Consider the following 21138-nt stretch of genomic DNA (forward strand, 5'->3'; position numbering starts at 1 on the left):
ATAATGCGTGTAAGACTGTTTGGAATTCTTATAAGTAATGTCACCTATGTTTCACTGGAATGGGTTTAGTGCTTTGGTAGGATCATCCATAAATTCTCAAGCCAGGACACTTTTAAGAGTGAAAGGGGCACTAACTTCCTGAGGCCCAGGACAACAGGCATAAACAGGAACTGTCCTGATTCAACCAGGATGAAAGTTCCCTCTAACTTTAGGAATAGGCAAGCCTCTGCTCTGTTTTAATATTGCCACCTCTAATTCATGGGCCATAAACAGAAGGAAGAAGTAGCAATGAAGTTAGCTTAGATAGAAATCTGGCAAACTCCCAGACTCCTTCTGAATATAAACACGAAGTGGCACAACTATTTCAGTAACTAGGTTTTTTCCTCTGTAATTTACAAGCACAAATGACCATTTACTTTGGTCGTAATGGGTCTATATTAAACTTCTACCCAAATAATGTAGATTAAAGACTTCATATTTATGTACTTTACAAATTGACCACATACATTCAACAGATTATTTAAGAGTCAAGTAGGAAAATAAGGTCAAAAACAAACTTTATTTATATAGGGATAATAAGGATATTAATAACTGAAATACTGAATAATTAAGCTTTGGATTGACTAGAAGTCCATGATTCACAAAGACTATTTTATGGAAGCAGTATAAAACTACATTTGGTTATTTTTCTCAGTTCTCTGGTATTCTTCAAGCTTGCAAGGATTCAGAACACTTTAATGATAGCTTGTTGAACAGCAGTAAAATGAAATGATGTCCTTAGAAGTCAGTCTCTCACAAAAAAGACGTTATATCCAAGTTCTATCAAAGCCCCAGCCAGTAAGGCCCATAAAGGAATGAAGACATAGGACAGATTCATGGTAGTAAACTGTTCCAGTTTAGCACAGAGTGCAAGGCAGAAGGCTAATTTAAGTAACATTGCAATGAGGTACCAGGCTTTTTTTTTAATATTGTGTGATCCATGTCGAGGGTCAAAGCCAGACTTACATCGCCCAGCCATTTTCACAATCAGCATGACAAGAAGGATAGTATCAAATATCCAGACTGGAATAAATATGAGGAACCAGTTCCAAGGTGCCTTCTCATCCAGTTTCAACACCAACATGATCAAGAAGAGTAATGTGAAAAGCCAGGTGAGTAGTACTCTCTGAGCCAAGGACATTCTCATTTAAACAGTTTAAAGAGGCTGTTGCAGAGTCGAAAAAAGGAAAATATACCCTAAGAGAAGGAAAAAAAGTCAGGATTGTTTTGATATTGGAAAAAAAAAAAAATCACTTCCATTCCTGTTGAACAAAGCTGGCTCTTCCCCACTCACAGATTTCCTAATTTTGAAAACATGCTATTCTTCTTCCTTTCAAACCCTGTAAAATTTGTAGCCACCTTTGACAACATTACATTCATAATTCCTTAGCCAATGACAAAATACAGTAAAACTTTCAGTATATCAACTGGGCATAAGCTCTATTCAAAATGTCTCAAGAACAGTATTCCTTTATATTGCTGTCACTCAAGTCCAAGTACTCATGACTTCATTCCTGTACCTCAGGGATATTCTTAAATTCTTTTTGTACATCTGTACGTCTATAAATTTTCATTCAATTTTGAGATGTACTAAGAAAAAGCATCCACAATCAAAGTAGCGAAAAAGGAGGAAGTGGTTATCAGGTCAAGGGAGGAGAGTTTTAATAGACAGGGTAACAATTCAGATAGTAAACAGAAGTTAGGTTGTGAGGATATCATTGGGCTAAATAATACAGAATACGTTGATAATACTGGATTTTCACATAGTTTAGTCTGTGGGTCTTTTTAAATTAAACTTTCTCACTGCAATTCTTATAAATACCTATTAGTCTGAATTTTTCTTTTTAATACTACTCATTATATGTTTTTTGGTTTGTGGTATAGATCCTGATTTTTTTGCTAGTTGCTATCCAGTAATCAAGACCACTTAAACTTTTGACATTTTGTTATTACTAGATGCTATATTACTCAAGAATTTAGGCTCTTTCTCTCGTTCTCTCTCTTTTTTAAAGAATGTAGGGCTTGAATTTAGGCCTCTGAGATCAATAGTTGCATGCTCTATCAACTGAGCCAGCCAAGCAACCAGAAGTTATTTCTTATATCCCTTATATCTGTATCTGTCTATAGATCTGTCTTACTGACCTATATTTCTGTTTTTCATTAGTACTATATGACTATGATTAGATACGTTCTAGGATATACTCTAATATCTGAAAGGACTAGTAGTACCTACTACTCATAGATTTCTTTTCCAGAATGTTTTGCCCTTTCTTTTTTTTTTCACTGCTAAAATCACTAATTCTTAAAAACTTGGAATTTTGATTGGGACACATTAATCTATAATACTTAGGTATAAGCATTTATTTAGCCTTCACATACAGGTTGACAGTAGATTCTATACTTGTTCAAGCTTTTTGTTATCAACTTTGGGACCATTTGGGAAACGGGTAAGTAGATGGAAATCAGAAGCCAAACTGCAGCAGCTGGGTGCGGAGTTAACAGAAGATAACAAAATGTAAACAGCTGACAATACTTTATTCCTCTGAAACACTTGGAGAAGATAAAAGACACATAATGAGATTGAGAAAGGGTCAGGAAGAAATTTTTCAGTAAAGGAAGAACCTATGATTAGAATGGAGGGAAATAAGCCACAAAGAGTGATAGAGAGAGGACACTTGATGGAAAGAGAAAAACAGAAGGTAGGGTAGCAAAAGATGAAGGGTAGGAGTAAAAATGCAGAGAAATGAGGAAAAAGTGAAGGAACTGGCTAGGTGAATAAAATGCCCAAGACTAGCATGTTTAATTAATTATATTTTAAAACTAACTTTGAGGGGCGCCTGGGTGGCTTAGTTGGTTGGGTGTCTGTTCATGATCTCGGGGTCCTGGGATCAAACCCCACATCAGGCTCCCCACTCAGGAGGAGCTCTGCTTCTCCGTCCCCCTTTACCCCTCCCCAACTTGTTCTCTCTTTCTCTCTCAAATAATCTTAAAACAAAACAAAACTAAACTAATTTTGATATTCTTTGCTACACCTCCACTACTTTAAATAGTGGGCTATCATGGAGCAAGACTGTGTATCTGTTTTACTGTAATGGTGACTAACGGATCTCCTAACTCCCCTTTTCCCAGGATACCCATCTGCTAGCACCTGTTTTCTTAGCTGGCAGATTGGAGGCTTCATACTGCAGTATGAAAAGCAGATGCTTTTGCTCCCAGGAAGGCTTTTTTCTCCAGGTCTCCTTTCCTGACCAAGGGCTGCTACAATGGGATACGGGGCTGAATTTGGAAGAAGTGTGAGGGATGTGAACTGATTATTAACTACAAATGGGTTTATACTGTAAATCAAGTTTGCTCAAGCCTGATCTCCAATCTATCTGGCCGTTTTTGTGAACCTTTAAAAAGTTTATGGTAATACACTTGTTTAAACACAACTTTCTATCAGCCATTGGATGAGTCAGGGTTCAAATTTTCGCATACAGCGCTGAGTAACAACTGGTCATAAAAACAGCTGCTACACTCAACATAGGTACTTTAGGACTGGAGAGGGAGGGATGATACAAAGAGCACACAGTTTTGTGGCTTCAGGTTTTATAATGTGGGATGCCACAAAGTTCTGTAAGCACTTCTACTAAAATGCTCTCAAGTGGGAAGCACTATGCTGATATTTAAGTGACGCTTGAAGAATTCTGGATGCTGAGCTACAACGCCAATTTTTACTTGTTCATAAATCTGCACTAATTGAAGTAATCGTACTAGTCTTCTTTCTCCTCAAGAGAACGGGCTGCATACTCCAAAACAAAAATTTGCTCTACTAAAGTCCTATTCGAGTTGATTACTTCTGGTACCAGGAAGATAGTTAAGTATTAGTTCATATGCTTCCTCATCCATTGTCAAAATCTTCTGCACTGTCCCAAAATGGAAATCGAAAGGGCTCTGCCCACAGTTCCAGCATCTAGCAGTTGTGTGTGCACTCATTAATTTGCCCACGGTGCGGTCTACACCATCCCCATTTCCTTCCCTCGCAACTGCCAGCACTCTTCCAAATGAACTCACCTTATCCCGAAGACAGTTTTGCTTATGAGCCCACAACAAAATTCCTCTAAATGAGTCGTTTTCGAAAGGCTCCTAACGGCCTTGTCGAACTAAACCTCCCTTCAGCGGAACAGCGCTCTGCTTACAACTTACATGATTTTTGGGCCTACTTATTCCTAGAACTTCAGGACGTTCATAAACGATCCTCGCCCTTAGTCTTCAAAGACCTACTGTCCGCCCTAATTCGGATACGCATTGGGCCCAGTATACTTTGGGAGCTGAACGCGGTTTCTTGCACACGATCCAAAACGCACGCACAAGCCTGGTGCCAACCAGGTGTCTGTACGTTTGGCGGGGAGTGTAAGGAGCTGGGAGGCAGCGACAAACCCCCTGAGGTCGGGAAGCCAGCGCCGGGGCACCGGGTGGGCAAATGCACCTCGGGAGAATGCCGGCCCACTGGACCCCGGGACTCACCTGGCAGCGCCGCTGGCCGGAGAGCGGGGAGGGACGCGAAGATCAGAAAACTCGCCAGTTTGGATCCTTGGCCTTTTCCACGCTTTCTCCTCCATTAAATCCAGAACCCGTCACATGATAATCAAGAAAAAGATCTCAGTTCCGCCTCTCCAAACCACCCCGGTGGAGGCTCTGTGTTCTACCTCAGGCCACGCCCACATCCGGGGCAGGTTCTCACCGCCTCCGGGTCTACCCTCTCTACCTATAGGTAGAGAGGATGCCAATCTGGTTTCAGAGGCCCTTTTCCCTGAGGTAATTGGGCCATTTGGCAACCAGTGCGAACCAACCGACCTTTTCTTACGTTCGGGTTTGTCAAAAAGGCGGCTATAAAAGAAACCACTAGGCCCGCCTCTCTACTGCTACGGGCTAAGAGGAAAGTCAGTCTAAGCACAGCCTGGAGTACCCGTGGTCCCATTGGGCCCACAGACGCCAATCAGACCAACCAGAGCTCGGCTCCGCCCCCGAGGGGGCCCCGCCTCTTTTCTCGCCCTCCCCGCCAGCGCGCGGAGACTGCAGGCTCCGGCGCAAAATCCTGCGGGAGAGGGGGTGGGGCGACAGCTCCGGAGGCAGCGCTCCCGCCGGCAGCCTCGTTGTGACTCCTCCGGCTCCCGCAGCGGCGGCGGCGCTCGCCTCGGAGTCTCCCGCGCGCACCCCAGCCGCCTCCTAGCGGCGCGGCGCCCGCTCCTACGGTAAGAGCCGGCATCACCTCCGCGCTTGGGCGGGCCGTGTGGAGGTCGTTGGGTTCTGACAGAATCCTGGGGATGGAGCAGGACGAGGGAGGGAAGCGGCGGGCGGGATGGAGGTGGGGGCTCCGGGGCCAACACATTGCCCTCCGCCGCCAGTGACTTCCTCGGCAGCCGCGGGCACCTGCGCGCCGGGGTCAACCGCGGTCCCTTCCCATCATTTGACCGGTGGCAGAGGCTCAGCCTCCCACCTCCCGAGTCGGTGCCGTCCTCGAGCCTGGATGGTGACGGGCCGAAGCCCAGCGCCGCCTCCCGCCCCTCCGCCCCCTCTCGCGGCCCCTCTCCTTGGCTTCCTTCCCCTGGCTCTGTGCTGGGGGCGCGCCGGGTCTTGGAGGGCGTGCGGGGGCATCGGGTGGCCGAGCCCGGGCGAGCAGGAGAGGTCAGCTAGCGGCCGGAGGAGCGGGCTCGGGCGGAGGGGGCGACTGTGCGCACGCCGGACGCTGGCTGGAGGGAGGGTCTCTGCCCTGCACCCTCTGGGCAGGCAACAGTTTAGTTCACTGATTCCAGCACTGACTGCGGAGCGGGTGCTGAAATCCTCTTGGGGCCCTGAGGGCTATTTCCCCTCTGGAAACAATACTGCAGTCCATCAGCTTGCTTTACCTTTTCTTATTTTTATCTGCCTGATGTTGACAGCCAGTATTTTGGTATTGTTCCTTCGAGTCATGACTTTTAAACTCAACACCTCCTTCTATAACTCTGGAGACCATTCTGTCACTGACCCATCATCATCACTGTTTTTAGCCTGACCAAAAAAAAAAAAAAAACAAAAAACAAAAACAAAACCAAACCTGCTTTATATACCAAGTAGTTTTAAAATCTGTGAATTATTAAATATATTGTAATGTATACTTACTGTCTTTGTTTATGGTATATCCTGATTACTTTGAGGTTACTCTGTTAATTGTGTGCTTGATTTTAATAGTTTTTGGTTAGCTTGAGCCAACTAGATATTTTAGGATTTTTTTTTTCCCCCTCTAAGACTTTGGGTATAGCCATAGTATTTGCTCTTGTTTTTAGATAACATGTTTTTTTGTTTTTTTTGTTTTTTTTTAAGAAATTTGTTTCCTCCCCACCTGGATTTTTTTTAGCATTTTTTAGCGTTTTTTAGCATTTTTAAAGTTGAAAGGGAGGGCATTCTGAGAATTTGGGAACTATGCACTTTAGCCTAAAGAGCTGTAAAATGGCATAACAATTTGAAATCCTAACTTCTTGGAGTAAACATTGTTAAGTTGAAGAGAAGAAAATTGGTGTCGGCTTTCAGTTGTAGTGGTTCAGCCTCCACAAATTCCAGAGGAAAGCAATCTAGAGGTCTGGAGAGAATGAGCCGTGCCTGAGACCAGACACAGGTGATTCCATGGAAATTTATTGCTGGGGAAATAGCCTGCCTCCCACACAGGTTAGTGGATCAGATAGTATTAAGTTAGGTGTTAGTAAGGTAGGAAGTGTGTTTTGTAACTTTTACCACTTTCTGAGAGGGCATGAAAATGTAGTAAGAGAAAAAAGTATGATGTACAGTGGGGGCACTCTTGTATAGTCAAACTTCCCAGAGTAAAGGTTTTTTTTTTTTTTTTTAGTCCAAACTGTCAGTGGACAGTTTGTCCTAAAAATGAAGTAGGTGGTCTGAGCAATTTTTATTTGTTTTGTTATTTTTTAAAAAATATTTATTTATTTGTTTAAGTTAGCTCCACATCCACTGTGAAGCTGGAACTCACAACTTTGAGATCAAAAATCACATGCTCTGCTGACTAAGCCAGCTGGGCATCCTGGCCTGAGCAGTTTTATTTTATTTTACTTTTTTTGGCCTGAACAATTTTTAAACCAACGAACGTTTTTGCTAGCCCATATAATACAGAAGTTCAAGGAATTTGTAATTAAAAAGTCTACACTAGACTAAGCCAAAGAAAATTTAGGGTGGCATGTAGGAAAAATGAGGATCGAAAAATAGTTGGATTGGTTCCATACTATCTTGTTTAATCTTTATCATGCTATGAGGTATGTACTATGATTACTGTTCTATTTTATAGATGAGTTAACCACAACTTTGGTTAACTCATTTGTTCAAGATTTCTCAGCTAATAAGTTGATGGAGGTGGGATTCACATCCAGGCAATGTTACAAAGCCTAAATTCCAAGCCAATATGCTTTACCACCACCGTGGCTTCTTAGATACCTAGTACAAGGAGAATAATCAGTGGAAAATAATGCTGCAAAATCATAAACTGAAGAAGAGTATTGTACATATTGGGTAACACTTTGAGTCACTGTATGTAGGCACTGTTGAGTATTGCTGGGGATATAAGGATGGAGTCCCCTTTTCTGCCTTTAGTGGGGGAGAGAAATAAATAATGATAATACAATACAATATATACGATAAGAGAGTGCCATAGAGTCTGATTTTTTTTTTTTTTAAGATTTTATTTATTCATTTGACAGAGACAGCAAGAGAGGAACACAAGCAGGGGCAGTGGGAGAGGGAGAAGCAGGCTTCCCACCAAGCAGGGAGCCCAATGCTGAGCTGGAACCCAGGACCCTGGGATCATGACGTGAGCCAAAGGGAAATGCTTAAGGACTGAACTACCCAGGCACCCTGAGTCTGATTTAATGGAAGAGAATTCAGTTGAAGTTTAGACATACCAGTATTTGAATTCCTGTTTGGCCTTGTGACCTTTAACATGATAGTAAACCTTTCTCAACTTCAGTTTTCTCATCTGTTAAGTGGAGAAGAATTACTTCAAAGGGAAGTAGTAAGCATTAAACAGAGTATGTAAAGTACTGGCACACTGGTAAGCCCTGAATAAAGAAGACTGAATAATATTCAGAGTGGAGAGGGGTTGGAGGAGTTGTGGAGAGCTATCTCTGGAGCCTTAAAGGGTAAGTGGTAGTTTTCACTATCGGGGAAGGAGGGCATCCCACAGAGAACAGGAGGCAGGGTCAAGGACAGGAATATGGATTGTTGAGGGAATGGCAAGTAATTGTAGCTTTGTGTAAAAAGTATTTGTGAAGGCGAAAATTTAAACGGTAATTGTGTATAAATGTGGCTGGGCAAGGTGAGTACGACCCAATTTTGGCAGTTGGAAGTTGCAAACTTAGATATTAAAATTGTAGGAAATCCTCAACAGTTTGTGCATTGTTACATTTTTATGTACTGTTTACTATTTAATACTTATTTCCCCCAGTGACAATTAAAACTTCTTTTCCAAACGTGTCCAACAAAGCACTTTCGTTATTTCATTGCAATGTTTCATTCTAAGCTATAAAGGAAGACTTATACCACTAGAGGCATTTGCACTTAATTTGTGGAATGTATTTCGGGATTAAAAAAGAACAATCTTAAGGTGACTGTTGCTTCCCTTAACCCTCTTCCTAGTATGTAGCCACATACAGCCTGTATTGTAAACTACCCTTTGGTATACGCTGACTGCCTTTTCTGAATCCAAATTTGAGACCTAATGGTGGGACAGAATGTTTTAAATTGGGGCTGTTCTTTAAAAATCTGAGAAAAAAACCCACTTGTGTATCTTCCCTTCAGGTTAGCCCAGAACCATAAATAACTTCCATTGGATTTACAGATGTAGATCACTTCATGACCAGAGTTATTTGACTCAGTTGAAAATATTAAATGCCATTTAGGAAGGCTGTGTGTTTATTCCAACTTGTTAGCCTCATACAAATTGCTAAAAGGACACAAAATATAAAGATCAGTTTTCACGTGAGAAAAACAGACTGCTTCCTAGAACAGGTAGTCTTACGGCACTAGGAAAGAAAATATGCTGGACTTCATTCTGAGTAGTGAACAGGAACTGGGCAGGAAATGGCTGTGGCTGAACCACTACCTGATAATAATCATAACATGATTGAATTTGACATTTAATGAGAGGAAGTAAAGCAGGGGAAAAGTGCACTGTATGCAGCTTTCCAGTTTCAGAAACAGTAGGAGAAAAGGGCTGTTAAAAGTGTTTCTACAGAAATTATGAAGATGTGGAGCAGGCACTGATATTTGTTGCATGAATGAAAGCACTTTAGTAAAACATTCTGTAAAAGGTCTGTTACAGATAGTAAAAAGCTTAAAGTTGCATGGCATGAGTTTTGGTCCTCTGCAGACTTAGGTTCAAGTCTCAATTCTACAGACCATCAGTTGTGTGACTTTGAGCTCATTATGTAATCTTTTTGAGGTTCAGTTTTATTTAATCATAAATGGAGATATTTACCGTGTAAGATTTTGAAAATTAAATGAGCTAATGTACATAAAGCCCTTGACACATTGCCTGGCTTATAAGACATGTTCAGAAAATGGTTGTTGCTGTTATTTGACTAAGTTGAACAGGTGTGCTTATTTGTTTGTTTGTTTGTTTTAGTGGAGATGTGCAGAGAGGGAGAGCCGGGGAGAGAATCTTAAGCAGGCTCCACGCTGGGTGGGGAGCCTGGCATAAGGCTTAATCTCACAACCCTGAGATCATGACCTGAGCTGAAATCCAGAGTCCAAGGCTTAACTGACTGAGCTACCCAGGTGCCCCCCTGTACAGGTGTTTTGTTTTTGTTTGTGTGTTTTGTTTTTAAATTTGATTCTCAGATACAGTAAGGAGAGCCAAAAAATGGCAAACAAATAAAACCTTAAGAGGAGACAATAGGATATTATACAGGCAACAGGCAGAGTTGAATTAAAAATCAAGTCATTGCATGCTCGCTTCAGCAGTATATATACTAAAAAGTCATTGTAGCTACATACAAAACAACAGAAAAGATAGGAAAGAGCTTCATATTCTCAACTTTTTTTTTCCCTGACGAAAGTAGGTCAGACTCATTAAACCAGGTAGAGTAAATAAATAAGGTTTTGCTACTCTAAATAGCAATAAAAAAGAATACTGAAATTGTATTGTGAGTTTAGTATATACACAGAAAGGACTTTTTTCTTCAAATGCCTTAGCCACATTCTTATCTCTGAAATTCTTTTAACAGATAAAAGCCATTAATTTTATAGTTATAGAGAAGGCTTTCAATGCAAGTAATCTTGGGAGGTAGAGCAGGTTAATTTAACGACATACATTTCACAAGTATTGATTCTCTATATCCCATTGCCTACTATGTATCTCTTGGGCAGTGAATGTATCATATATTGGAAAATAAACATGTCTTCTTGTTCCCAAATCTGTTTCTTCTCTGTATTCCCTATCCTAGTGAATAGTTCTTCTATCGTTCAAGCCAAGAGTCATGGAGCATTCTTCTTTCTGTACCTTTCATGTCCATTCGGTAAATACGTCTGGTCTTTCTCTTTATTAGCTAACCGTCTTCTAACTGTGCCCTGTCCTATCACCCACCCCTCATTGCCACTGACTTATTTTAGACACTCATCATTTTTTCTCCAGGTAATTAATAGTCTCCTTGGTTTTAATTTAGCCTCATATTAACCAGTTCACACAGCTTCCTTCTAGAATGATGTTGCTGAATACTAATATAGTCAGATTAAAATTATATTCTTAATGCCAGCACATGATGATAGTTAATATTAGATCCTTCAGTGTATCTTGAACTTAAGATAATACTAAGTGACTTGTATACCTATACCTAGAGTTTTCTTTGTGGGAAAGATTTTAACAACTACTTGAATTTCATTAATAAAGGGCTACTTAGTTTCTTTCTTTGTTTTTGAATGAGCATCATTAGTTTTTTGTTTTTTGTTTTTTGTTTTTTTTTAAGATTTATTTATTTGAGAGAGCGAGAGCATGAGCAGAGAGAGAGGGGAGAGAGTCTTAAGCAGACCATGCTGAGCACAGAGCTAGACTCGGGACTCCATCTCAGGACTCTGAGATCATAACGTGAGCTGAATCCAAGACCTGTATGCTTAACAGACTGCTCCATCCAGGCACAGCAATAGTTTATCTTTCAAAGAGTTTGTCTGTTTAATCCAAGTTGTTAAGTTGGCATGAAATTGTTCATAATATTCTCTTATTATCTTTTTAATGTTTTAAGATCTATAGCTATGTTCCCTCTTTCATTCCTGACTGTTAATTTGTGTATTTTTTCCCCTTTTTTCCCTTTTCAGTTTGGCTAGAGATTTGTCTATTTTATTGCTAGTCAAAGGAACAGCTTTTGGTATTCCTCATCGATTTTTTGTTCTCAATTTCACTAATTTCTCTTTATTATTTTCCTTCTGCTCTTTATTTTGCATTTTATTTGCTTGAGTTTTAAAGTTTATTAGTTTATTGTCTTCTGATATAAGGGTTTAATGCTGTAAAATTTCCCTCTGAATAGTGTTTTGGCTGCATCCCATGAATTTTGATATGTTGTATTTTCATTTTTATTCAGTTCAGAAATCCTTGCTGATTTTCTTTGTGATGTCTTCTTTGACCCCAGTGGTTTAAATGAGTATGCACATGGAAATTTTTGGGTATTGATTTCTGATTTAATCTCACTGTGCTCAGAGAATATACATTGTGAGATTTGAAGCATTTTGAATTTATTGAGACTTGTTTTATGACCCCAGAATATGCTCTGTCTTGGTAAATGATTCATGTGCACTTGAAAAGAAAGTTGGGTGGAGTAGCTATAAATGTTGGATCAAGTTGACTAATAGAATTGCTCAAGGTTTCTCTATCCTTATTGATTTTATGTCTACTTGTTTTAGCAATTTTGAAAGAATGGTATTGAAATCTCTAAATATAATTGTGGACTTGCCAATTTCTGCTTATATTTTCATCAGTATGGCTTCATATATTTTGAAGTTCTGTTACTAGATTGATTCGTATTTAGGATTCTTGTGATTTTTTTTTTTATAAATTGGATCCCTTTATCATTGTGAAATGGCTGTCTTTATTTCTGGTAATATGCTTTGCTCTGAAATCTACTTTGTCAGTATTGCCTCTCTAGCTTTGTTTTGATTGATATTAGCGAAGTGCATCTTTTTCCATCCTTTTACTTTTATCCATTTGTGTGTATTTGAAGTAGATTTCTGGCAGGTGGCATATAGTTCAGTCTTCGTTTTCTTATCCAGTTTTCTAATCTTTGCTTTTTAGTTTAGACCGTTTACATTTAATGTGATTATTGATATTGTTGGGTTTAAATCTACTATCTTGCTATTTGTGTTTTATTTGTCCCATCTGTTTTTTTGTTTTTGTTCTTTGCCTTGTAATTTGTATTACTTGAGTATTTTTTATGACTCTTCCTTTATATCTTTTTATTATCTATAGGTTTTTTGTTTTGGTTTGTTTTTTGGGTTTGTTTTTGTTTGTTTGTAGTGTTTCAGTCTATTTTTGGGTAAAATACCACCTCACATATTATATAACAGCCTTATAACACTGTAGTTCCATTTCTCCTCATTCTTGTGTTGTCATACATTTTAGTTCTACATATGTTTAAATCCCACAATATATTTTTAGTTTTTTAGCTTTAAATGGTCAGTTCCCTTAAGTGGAGTTAAAAATAATATTTAGGAAAAGGGCTCTTATTTTAACCACATTTGTCCCACTTTCAAGCCTCTTCCTTCCTTTGAAATTCCTTTTCCATCTGGTATAATTTACCTTCTCCCTGACTGATTACCTTTAGCATTTATTTTAAGCTGAATTACTGCTGGGAATTCTTTTAGCTTTTATATGTCTGAAACGACCCCCCTCCCCTTTTTGGTACTTCAGTTTTCAAATGTATTTTTGCTGGGTATAGAATTCTAGATGGACAGTTTTTTCTTTAACAACTTTAATGATAGGACTTTAATGATAAGACTTTTATGATGCTCCACTATCTTCTCACTTGCATTTTTCTGACATGAAATCTACTGTTAATGGTTATTTCTTCATACTAAAAGTGTTTTTTGTCTCTAGTTACTTGTAGAATGATCTTTTTACCACTGGTTTAAAGCACTTTTATTGTGATATGCTTTGGTGTAGTTTTATGTTTCTTATACTTAGGGTTAGTTAAAGTTCTTGGATTTGTGGATTTATTATTGTCTTCAAATATAGAAAAATTCTGGCCATTATTTTTTCAAATAGTTTTTCTCTCTTCCTTCACTCTCTCCTTTCATTTTGGTACTCCAGTTACACATACATTGATGAATTGATAATTGTTCCACACCTAAGTGATACTGTTTTTTTCTTTTTTGTTTTTCTTATCCCCTCCTTGTTTCAATTTGGATAATGTCTATTTCTGTGTCTCCAAAATTACTAACATTTTCTTGTACAGATTTCTAATCTGCTGTTAATCTTATCCATTGTATTCTTCTTGTTAAACATTGTATTTTTCATCTGTAGAAATTTGATTTGAATCTTGTATGTATCTTCCATGTCTTTCCTTAACAGTGCTCATGCTTTTTTCTTTTACTTTCTTAAATATGTGGATTGTAAATAGATGTGTTTTGTTTGAATTATGATTAAAAATACATCACATAAAATTTACCATCTTAAGCATTTTCACCCTTTTTACTTAACCAGTCTGTGAGTATTAAGTATATTCACATTGTTGTGAAATAACTCTCTGGAACTTTTTCATCTGACAAATGTGAAACATCTCCTCTTTTTTTCCTTACACAAATCCAGATAACTACTCTTCTATTTTCTGTCTCTATGAATTTGACTATACTAGGTATTTTATATAAATGAAATCATACAGTATTTGTCTTTTTGTGACTGGTTTATTTCATTTAGCATAATGTCTTTAAGATTCATCCATGTTGTAGTTTATGACAGGATTTCCTTTAAGCCTGAATAATATCTTATTATACATATGTACATCATTTTCTGTAACCAGTGATCCATTGGTAGACATTTGGCTTACTTCTACCTCTTGGTTATTGTGGATAGTGCTGCTCTGAACTTGGGTATGCAAATATCTCTTCAAGACCAAGCCTTCACTCCTTTTAGATATATATCCAGAAATGGGATTGCTGGGTATATATGGTAATTCTATTTTTAATTTTTTGAGCAACATCAGTACTGTTTTCCATAATGGTTGCACTATTTTACCATTCCACTAACAGTACACAAGGGTTCCAATTTTTCTGCATCATTATGAACCCTTGGTATTTCAGTTTTGTTGCTATTAGCTATCCTGATGGGTGTGAGGTGATATCTCATGGTTTTGATTTGTATTTTCCTGAAGTTTAGTGATGTTGAGCACCTTTTCATATGCTTGTTGGCATTTGTACATCATCTTTGGAGAAATGTCTATTCAGGTGTTTTGCCTGTGTTTTAATTGAGTGATTTTTTGTTGTTAAGAAGGAGTTCTTTATATATTTGGTTATTAATCCCTTATCAGTTATATAATTAGCAAATATTTTAGACTTTTCACTCTTTTGATTGTAGCCTCTGATGCACAAAAGTTTTAAGTTTGAGATGGTTCCATTTATCTGTTTTTGCTTTTGTTGTCTGTACTTTTGATGTCATATCCAAGCAATCATTGACAGGTCCAAAATCACGAAGTTTTGTGCCTAAGTTAATCTTCTAGGAGTTTAATAGTTTCAGGTCTTTATTCATTTTTTGTTAGTTTCTATATGTGGTATAAGGGGCCACCTTCATTCTTTTTCGTGTGACTCTCTAATTCTCCAAGCATCAGTTGTTGAAGAGTGTTCTTTCCCACTGAGTGCTCCTGGCATTCTTTTCAAAGATCATTTGACCATATACATGACCATATACATGAGGGTTTATTTCTGGACTCTGTTCTATTCTATTGGTCTTTTTGTCTGTCTTTATGCCAGGAGTACACTGTTTTGATTAGTATAAGTTTGTAATAAGTTTTGAAATAAATTGTGAGCCCTTCAACTTTGTTCTTCTTTTTCAAAATTATTTTGTGTATTGGGTCCCTTGAGATTCTATATGAATTTCAGGATGGATTTTTCTATTTTTGCAAAAAAAAAAAATTAGCCATGGAATTTTGATAGAAATTGTGCTAAATCTGTAGATCACTTTGGATAGTGTGGACTTCTTTAATAATACTAGGTCTTCCAATCTATGAACATAAGGCTGCTTTCACTTATTTTTGTCTCCTTTAGTTTTTTGCAGCAATGTTTTGTATGTAATATCTGTTTTAAAGTCCTTCCTTACTTACACTTTTGTCATTTCTGGGTCCATTTTTAGAACTGATTTTTCTCCTTCAGATGGATTGTATTTTCCTATTTCTTTCCATGCTTGCTAATTTTTGTTTGGATATCAAACATTGTGAATTTTGTTGTTTGGAGCTGGTTTTCTTTGTATTATTTTTAATATTTTGAGGTTTCTTCTGAAATATAGTTAAGTTACTTAGATATAGTTTAATTTTCCAAGGCTTGCTTTTTAAGCTTTGTTAGGTGAGACCTGAGCATCCTTTAGTATAAGCTAATTTGTTCCTACTACAGGCACAGTGCCCTTCTGGGTATTCTAGCTGTTGCCCATTGTTACAGAATTTCTTTGCTCTGTGAACTCTTATCAATCCTGGGTGAACTTTGGTGATTGTTTTCCTTGCTCCTTTCTGGTGGTTCTGTCCCTGGTTTCAGATAGTTTCCCTGCATGTACTGATCAGTATTTCAGCAGGAGACTCAGGGGGAATGTTCTACAGAACTCTAGAGCTTTCTTTGTGTTGCTTTCTCCTTTCTGGTACTTTGCCCTGGGAACTGTAGCTGCCTTGGTGTCCCTGAACCCCCTTATCAGTCTTCTCAATTTGGGGAGTCTGTCTGGATCTTGTTTTCCCATCTTAGTATTGTATCCTGGAAACTCTACACTTGGAAAGTCTTATTGCTTACTTTTTTTGCCTCTTTCAGAGATTGTGCTGCCTGTTGCCCAATGTCTGAAAGCTTTTCACTATTGTGTCCATATTTTTAGTTTTAAGATGGGAAGATAAATCTGGTCCTTGATACTTCATCATGGTTAGAAGTAGAAGCCCCTGCATATTAAGTTTTAAAGTTATAATTTTAAGGGAAGATACATAAAGTACCATTTTTTATTGTTTTAATTAAGTCCCATGATTTCAGAATGTATTAGCTTTACATATCCAGAACCAAAATTTACCATATGTTTTGACTGGATGAATGTGTCTATGTTCATCCTCCTCAGCATTCCTGTTTCATTTAAAACAAATGCAGGAACGTATGATGAGTTAAAGGGTGAACAACTAATTGCATTTTCTTCTTTTATAAACCCAGTTCTCATGGCAGAAATTGTGTGAGTGTGAAAAACATGACTAGATTATTACTAGGGGACATTAATGAGAAGTGTTTATTTCTCTAAGGCAGTAATCATTCAGTTTTTTTTTTTTACCACCATTGGAAAATATTTGCAATAATGACAAAAATGCTGCTGTGATCCAGAGTTATTTTTTATATTGTAAGCAGTCAATTTAACTTAACCTTTGAAGTAATAGGTATTAAACACTGTTAAAAATCTCTGTGGAGGAAATGGACTTTAAGATATTAGAAGAGTGTATCTAAAAATCTGTCTCCTCACTGATCACAGGCAACTGAAATGACCTTTGTCTTTTGATGGAGGTGGATTTGTAAATTTGTAAAATCAAAACATAGGGATAGTTTTCTCATGCTTATCCTATTCTTATCCATCACTGCAACCACACTAAATGAGAAAATAAGCTTAATTATAAGAGGAAGGCTGTTTGTGTATTAAGTTGATAGTTTGTATATAGAAAACTAACATGAAAAAGAAGGTTTTAAAATCTGAATTAAATCTTACTATAGCTATTTTCTTTTTTAGTTTGACATAATTTCAGACTTTAAGGAAGAGTTACATAAGAATACTAGGGTGGTCTGGGTGGCTCAGTTGGTTAATCATCTGACTCTTGATTTAGGCTCAGGTCATGTTATTGGAGTCCTGGGATGGAGTCCTGGGATTGAGCCCTGCATCAGGCTCCAAGTTCAGCAGGGAGTCTGCTTGGGGTTCTTTCTAACCCTCTCCCTCTGCCCCTCCTCCTGCTCATGCTTCCTCTCTCTCTCTAAAATAAATTAAATCTTTTTTTTTTAAATAAATTAAATCTTTTTAAAAAAGTAGTATGAAGAATTTCTGTGTACCCGTCAACCAAGATTAACTATATATTACCATTTTCCTACATTTGTTTTATCCTTACTTTTATTCATATGTACTATTTTTTTTTCTGACTCATTTGAGTCATGTTATTCCTTTACCTCTGCATACTTCAGTTTTATTTCCTAAAAACAAGATGAGTCACCAACATAAGCAAAATACAAGTGATTAAAAATCAGGAAATTAACATGGATACAATACTATTATTTAATCTGCTGACTTTAGTCACGTGTCACCAATTGTCACAATGCTATCCAGATGAACAAAAGAAAATCCAGGATCGCATGCTGCATTTAGTTGTCATGTCTCTTTAAGTTTCCTTTAAACGAGAATATTTCTTAAACCTTTGCTTGTATTTCATGAAAATGACTTTTTTTTTAAGTGTTGAGATGTTATTTTGTTGAATGTCTTTCCATTTTATGTTGGTTGTTTTTTCTTCCAAGTTTGGACTTAGGATATATACTTTGGGCAGATATACCACAGATATAATGTGTTTTCACAGGGCATTATATCAAGAAGCAAATACTTTAATTTCTCATATTACAGGTGGTGATGCCTTTGATCATTTAGTTAAGGTGATAATCTGCCAGGTTTCTCCAAAGTAAAGTCGGTCTTTGTAGCCAATAAATAAATATCTGTGGAGAGAGATTTTGACTATGTAAATATCCTATTCCTCTCAAACTTTTCCATTAGCTTTAATATTTATTGCTGTTTCTTCCATGAATCAGTTAATAAATTGGTTGCTTAAAAGTTCTCATCACAGGGGCACCTGGGTGGTTTAGTCAGCTAAGCGTTAACTCAGCTCAGGTCTTGGTCTCAGGGTTATGAGTTCAAGCCCCACATTGAGCTCCATGCTGGGCTCCACACTGAACATAAAGCCTACTTAAAAACAAAACAACACAAAAAAAACTCTCATCACAACCATGACTGGGTCAATCAGTAGAGCATGCAACTCTTGATCTAGGGGTTGTGAGTTCAAGTGCCACATTGGATATAGATCCTGTCAAAAAAAAGTTCTTATAACAAGGAGAAAAAATTGTAATTGACATAATAGATGTTAACCAAATTTATTGTGGTGATCATTTCACAATGTGTACGTATATCAAATCATGTTGTACAATTTAAACTTATGTAGTGTTCTGTGTCAATTACATCTCAGTAAAACTGAGAAAAAAGATTGTTGCCAAATGTCCACTTTTTTCCCCCCTAATTCTCTAATTTCTTCTGTGTTAGCTGGCTTCCTGCTGTAATGAAAAGCTTCCCTCTCATTCACTCATTTATTCATTCATTTATTCATTCAGATCAGTATAGACTCATTGATTCTTACTTTCACTTTCATGTCCCTATTATTCTTTGACCACCTTCTTAATATCTGACCCCGTGAGATGTTCCAGAATCATTTTGTACTGTTTCTGTGTCCACTAGAGTCAGACATTTCTCTAAGGAGCCTTGGTTTCTTTTACTGTAGAATGGTATTTAGAGATTTGGTTACTACATGGGCTTATTGCTACTAAGGAATCATTGCTTCTAGGTCTTCTCAGTGGACATAGCTAAATGTATTGTATATATATGAGTATGTATGTGTGTGGATCTGTGCAGTACACCTTTATTTTCAGAAAGGATTATTGAGTTAAGCATTGCCATGGCTGCTAAGAATAAAAAAGTGAATATATTCTTAAACTGCATGACCAAGGGATCATGTCCCCATTAATAGAAGTTCCAAGTCTATTGTGTTTTGTATTCTTCAGATAAATAGATTATTTTGTTGGCCAACTAGATTTTAGGAATTATTTAGATCTTATCTGGTGAGGAAGAGGACTTGGATGGTGAGAGGAATGGAAATCTTGTTCTATGAAGAACAGTTGAAGGAGCTATGAACATTTAGTCTGGGAAAAGAAAGATTAACAATAGCATATGTTTATTATTTTATTTGAAGCCTGAACATGTGGTAAATATATTTTGTACTCATTTAGAGTATATAACTAATACAGGTGAATGGAACTTAAGAGAGACATAATTTCTTTTTGTATAAGGAGAACTTTGAGGCAGACTCTTTTAATGGAGTGAGCTACCTTGAAAACTTCAAACTCAGTTATTACCTCTGTAAAATCAGAGGGAAAGTTTGCACATTTTAATTAATTCATGCTGTGAGAAGTTGGAACTACTTGAAAGACAGCTTAGTATGCTATATTTAGTGGCTTAGTTAATTGTATGTCTCACAAGATGCAGCGTGAGGAAAAGATTCTGTTCTAAATAAGTGTAACATAATGTGTTCATAGTCTTCTCTTGGATATTAATAATGCACAGGAGAAGGCTCTGAGGCATCCTTAAGTAGAGGAAACTTTTATCTGACTTTTTCTAAACTAGTAGATTTAGGTGACAGGTTAGGCTGCAGATGGAATCTACATACATCGTATTTAAACCAAGATACCTGAAGTGATCACCAAGGGACTAAAAGCCAGAGAAGATGTCCAAGCACTGAACTCAGGGAGAAGAAAAGAGCCAGCAAAGAAACTGAAGAGTAGCCAAATAGTTAAAACCCAAGAGAGATTTCCTAGAAGCTAAGTGAGTCAAGTGTTCCAAGAAGAGGGAATGTGATTGGGTGCATCATATACTGCAGGTAGATTGAGTACAGTGAACAACCGAGACCCGACCATTGGATTTAGCAACGAGAGGTCATTTGTATCCTTCAAGAGAGCTTTCAGTAGTGTGGGGAGTAAAGGCGTGGTCGGATTAGAGTGAAAAGGTGGAGAAACTGGAAGAGATGGCAAAGCTTTGCTGTGACAGAGAGAAGAGAAATGGAATAGTTGCAGTTGTTGAGCAATTACTCTAATCTTTTATTGTGGAAAAGATAAAACAAAAATGAAAATAATAAACTGTGTAGTTGGGCTCACGATTCTGGTTTGAGTAGTAGTTGTAGCATGTTTATAAAGTACTTTTTCTCCATGGTATGGGTTTGAATGTGCTGGAAATTAAACTATTACTTTCCTGATTTATAGAAAATTCCCTCAGATTAGAAGATTGTTGTAAGTTTAGGGACACCCGAGTGGCTCAATTAGTTAAGAAACTGCCTTCAGCTCAGGTCATAATCCCAGGATCCTAGGATAAAGCCCCATATCGGGCTCCCTGCTCATTGGGGAGTCTGCCTCTCACTCTTCCTCTCCCTTGCTCCTCTCCCTGACTCATGTTCTCTCTCTGTCTCAAATAAATCTTAAAAAAAAAAAAAAAAAAAAAAAAGAATGTTGAAAGAATGTTGTAAGTTTAGTGGCTGTTAAATTGTGGTGCATTCCTGGATAAAGAAGATGTGGTCTATATACACAATGGAATACTATGCAGCCATCAAAAGAAATGAAATCTTGCCATTTGCGATGATGTGGATGGAACTAGAGGGTATCATGCTTAGAGAAATAAGTCAATCAGAGAAAGACAACTATCATATGATCTCCCTGATATGAGGAAGTGGAGATGCAACATGGGGGGTTAAGGGGGTAGGAGAAGAATAAATGAAACAAGATGGGATTGGGAGGGAGACAAACCATAAGTGACTCGTAATCTCACAAAACAAACTGAGGGTTGCTGGGGGGGAGGGGGGTTGGGAAAAGGGGGGTGGGGTTATGGACATTGGGGAGGGTATGTGCTATGGTGAGTGCTGTGAAGTGTGTAAACCTGGCGATTCACAGACCTGTACCCCTGGGGATAAAAATAAAAATATATGTTTATTTTAAAAAAAAGTAAAAAAAAACAAACAAAAAAATTGTGGTGCATTCCTGAGTTTCCAGGCAGTTTAGGTCACTTGGCTTGGTAGTTTGTAGTAATATGGAACA

General features: G+C 37.9%; 1 protein-coding gene across 1 annotated transcript; it reads right to left on the reverse strand.

Annotated features, from left to right (window-relative positions):
• Positions 1-540: 540 nt before the first annotated feature.
• On the reverse strand, positions 541-4743 carry LOC111155276 (transmembrane protein 60). The gene is made up of 2 exons (XM_022515403.1): positions 4546-4743; positions 541-1236 (listed from the first exon to the last, which is right to left on the reverse strand). The coding sequence occupies exon 2, from the start codon at positions 1184-1186 to the stop codon at positions 785-787; it is 402 nt and encodes a 133-aa protein (XP_022371111.1). The 5' UTR covers positions 1187-1236; positions 4546-4743; the 3' UTR covers positions 541-784.
• Between the last annotated feature and the right edge of the window lie 16395 nt (positions 4744-21138).

The sequence above is a fragment of the Enhydra lutris genome, unplaced genomic scaffold (genome assembly GCF_002288905.1).
Source record: "Enhydra lutris kenyoni isolate GAN:26980312 unplaced genomic scaffold, ASM228890v2 scaffoldscaffold40, whole genome shotgun sequence".
Lineage (NCBI taxonomy): Eukaryota > Metazoa > Chordata > Mammalia > Carnivora > Mustelidae > Enhydra > Enhydra lutris.

What these genes read in the sequence shown, in the direction of transcription:
- LOC111155276 (XM_022515403.1), bottom strand. Translation starts at nt 1,186, where the DNA reads ATGAGAATGTCCTTGGCTCAGAGAGTACTACTCACCTGGCTTTTCACA.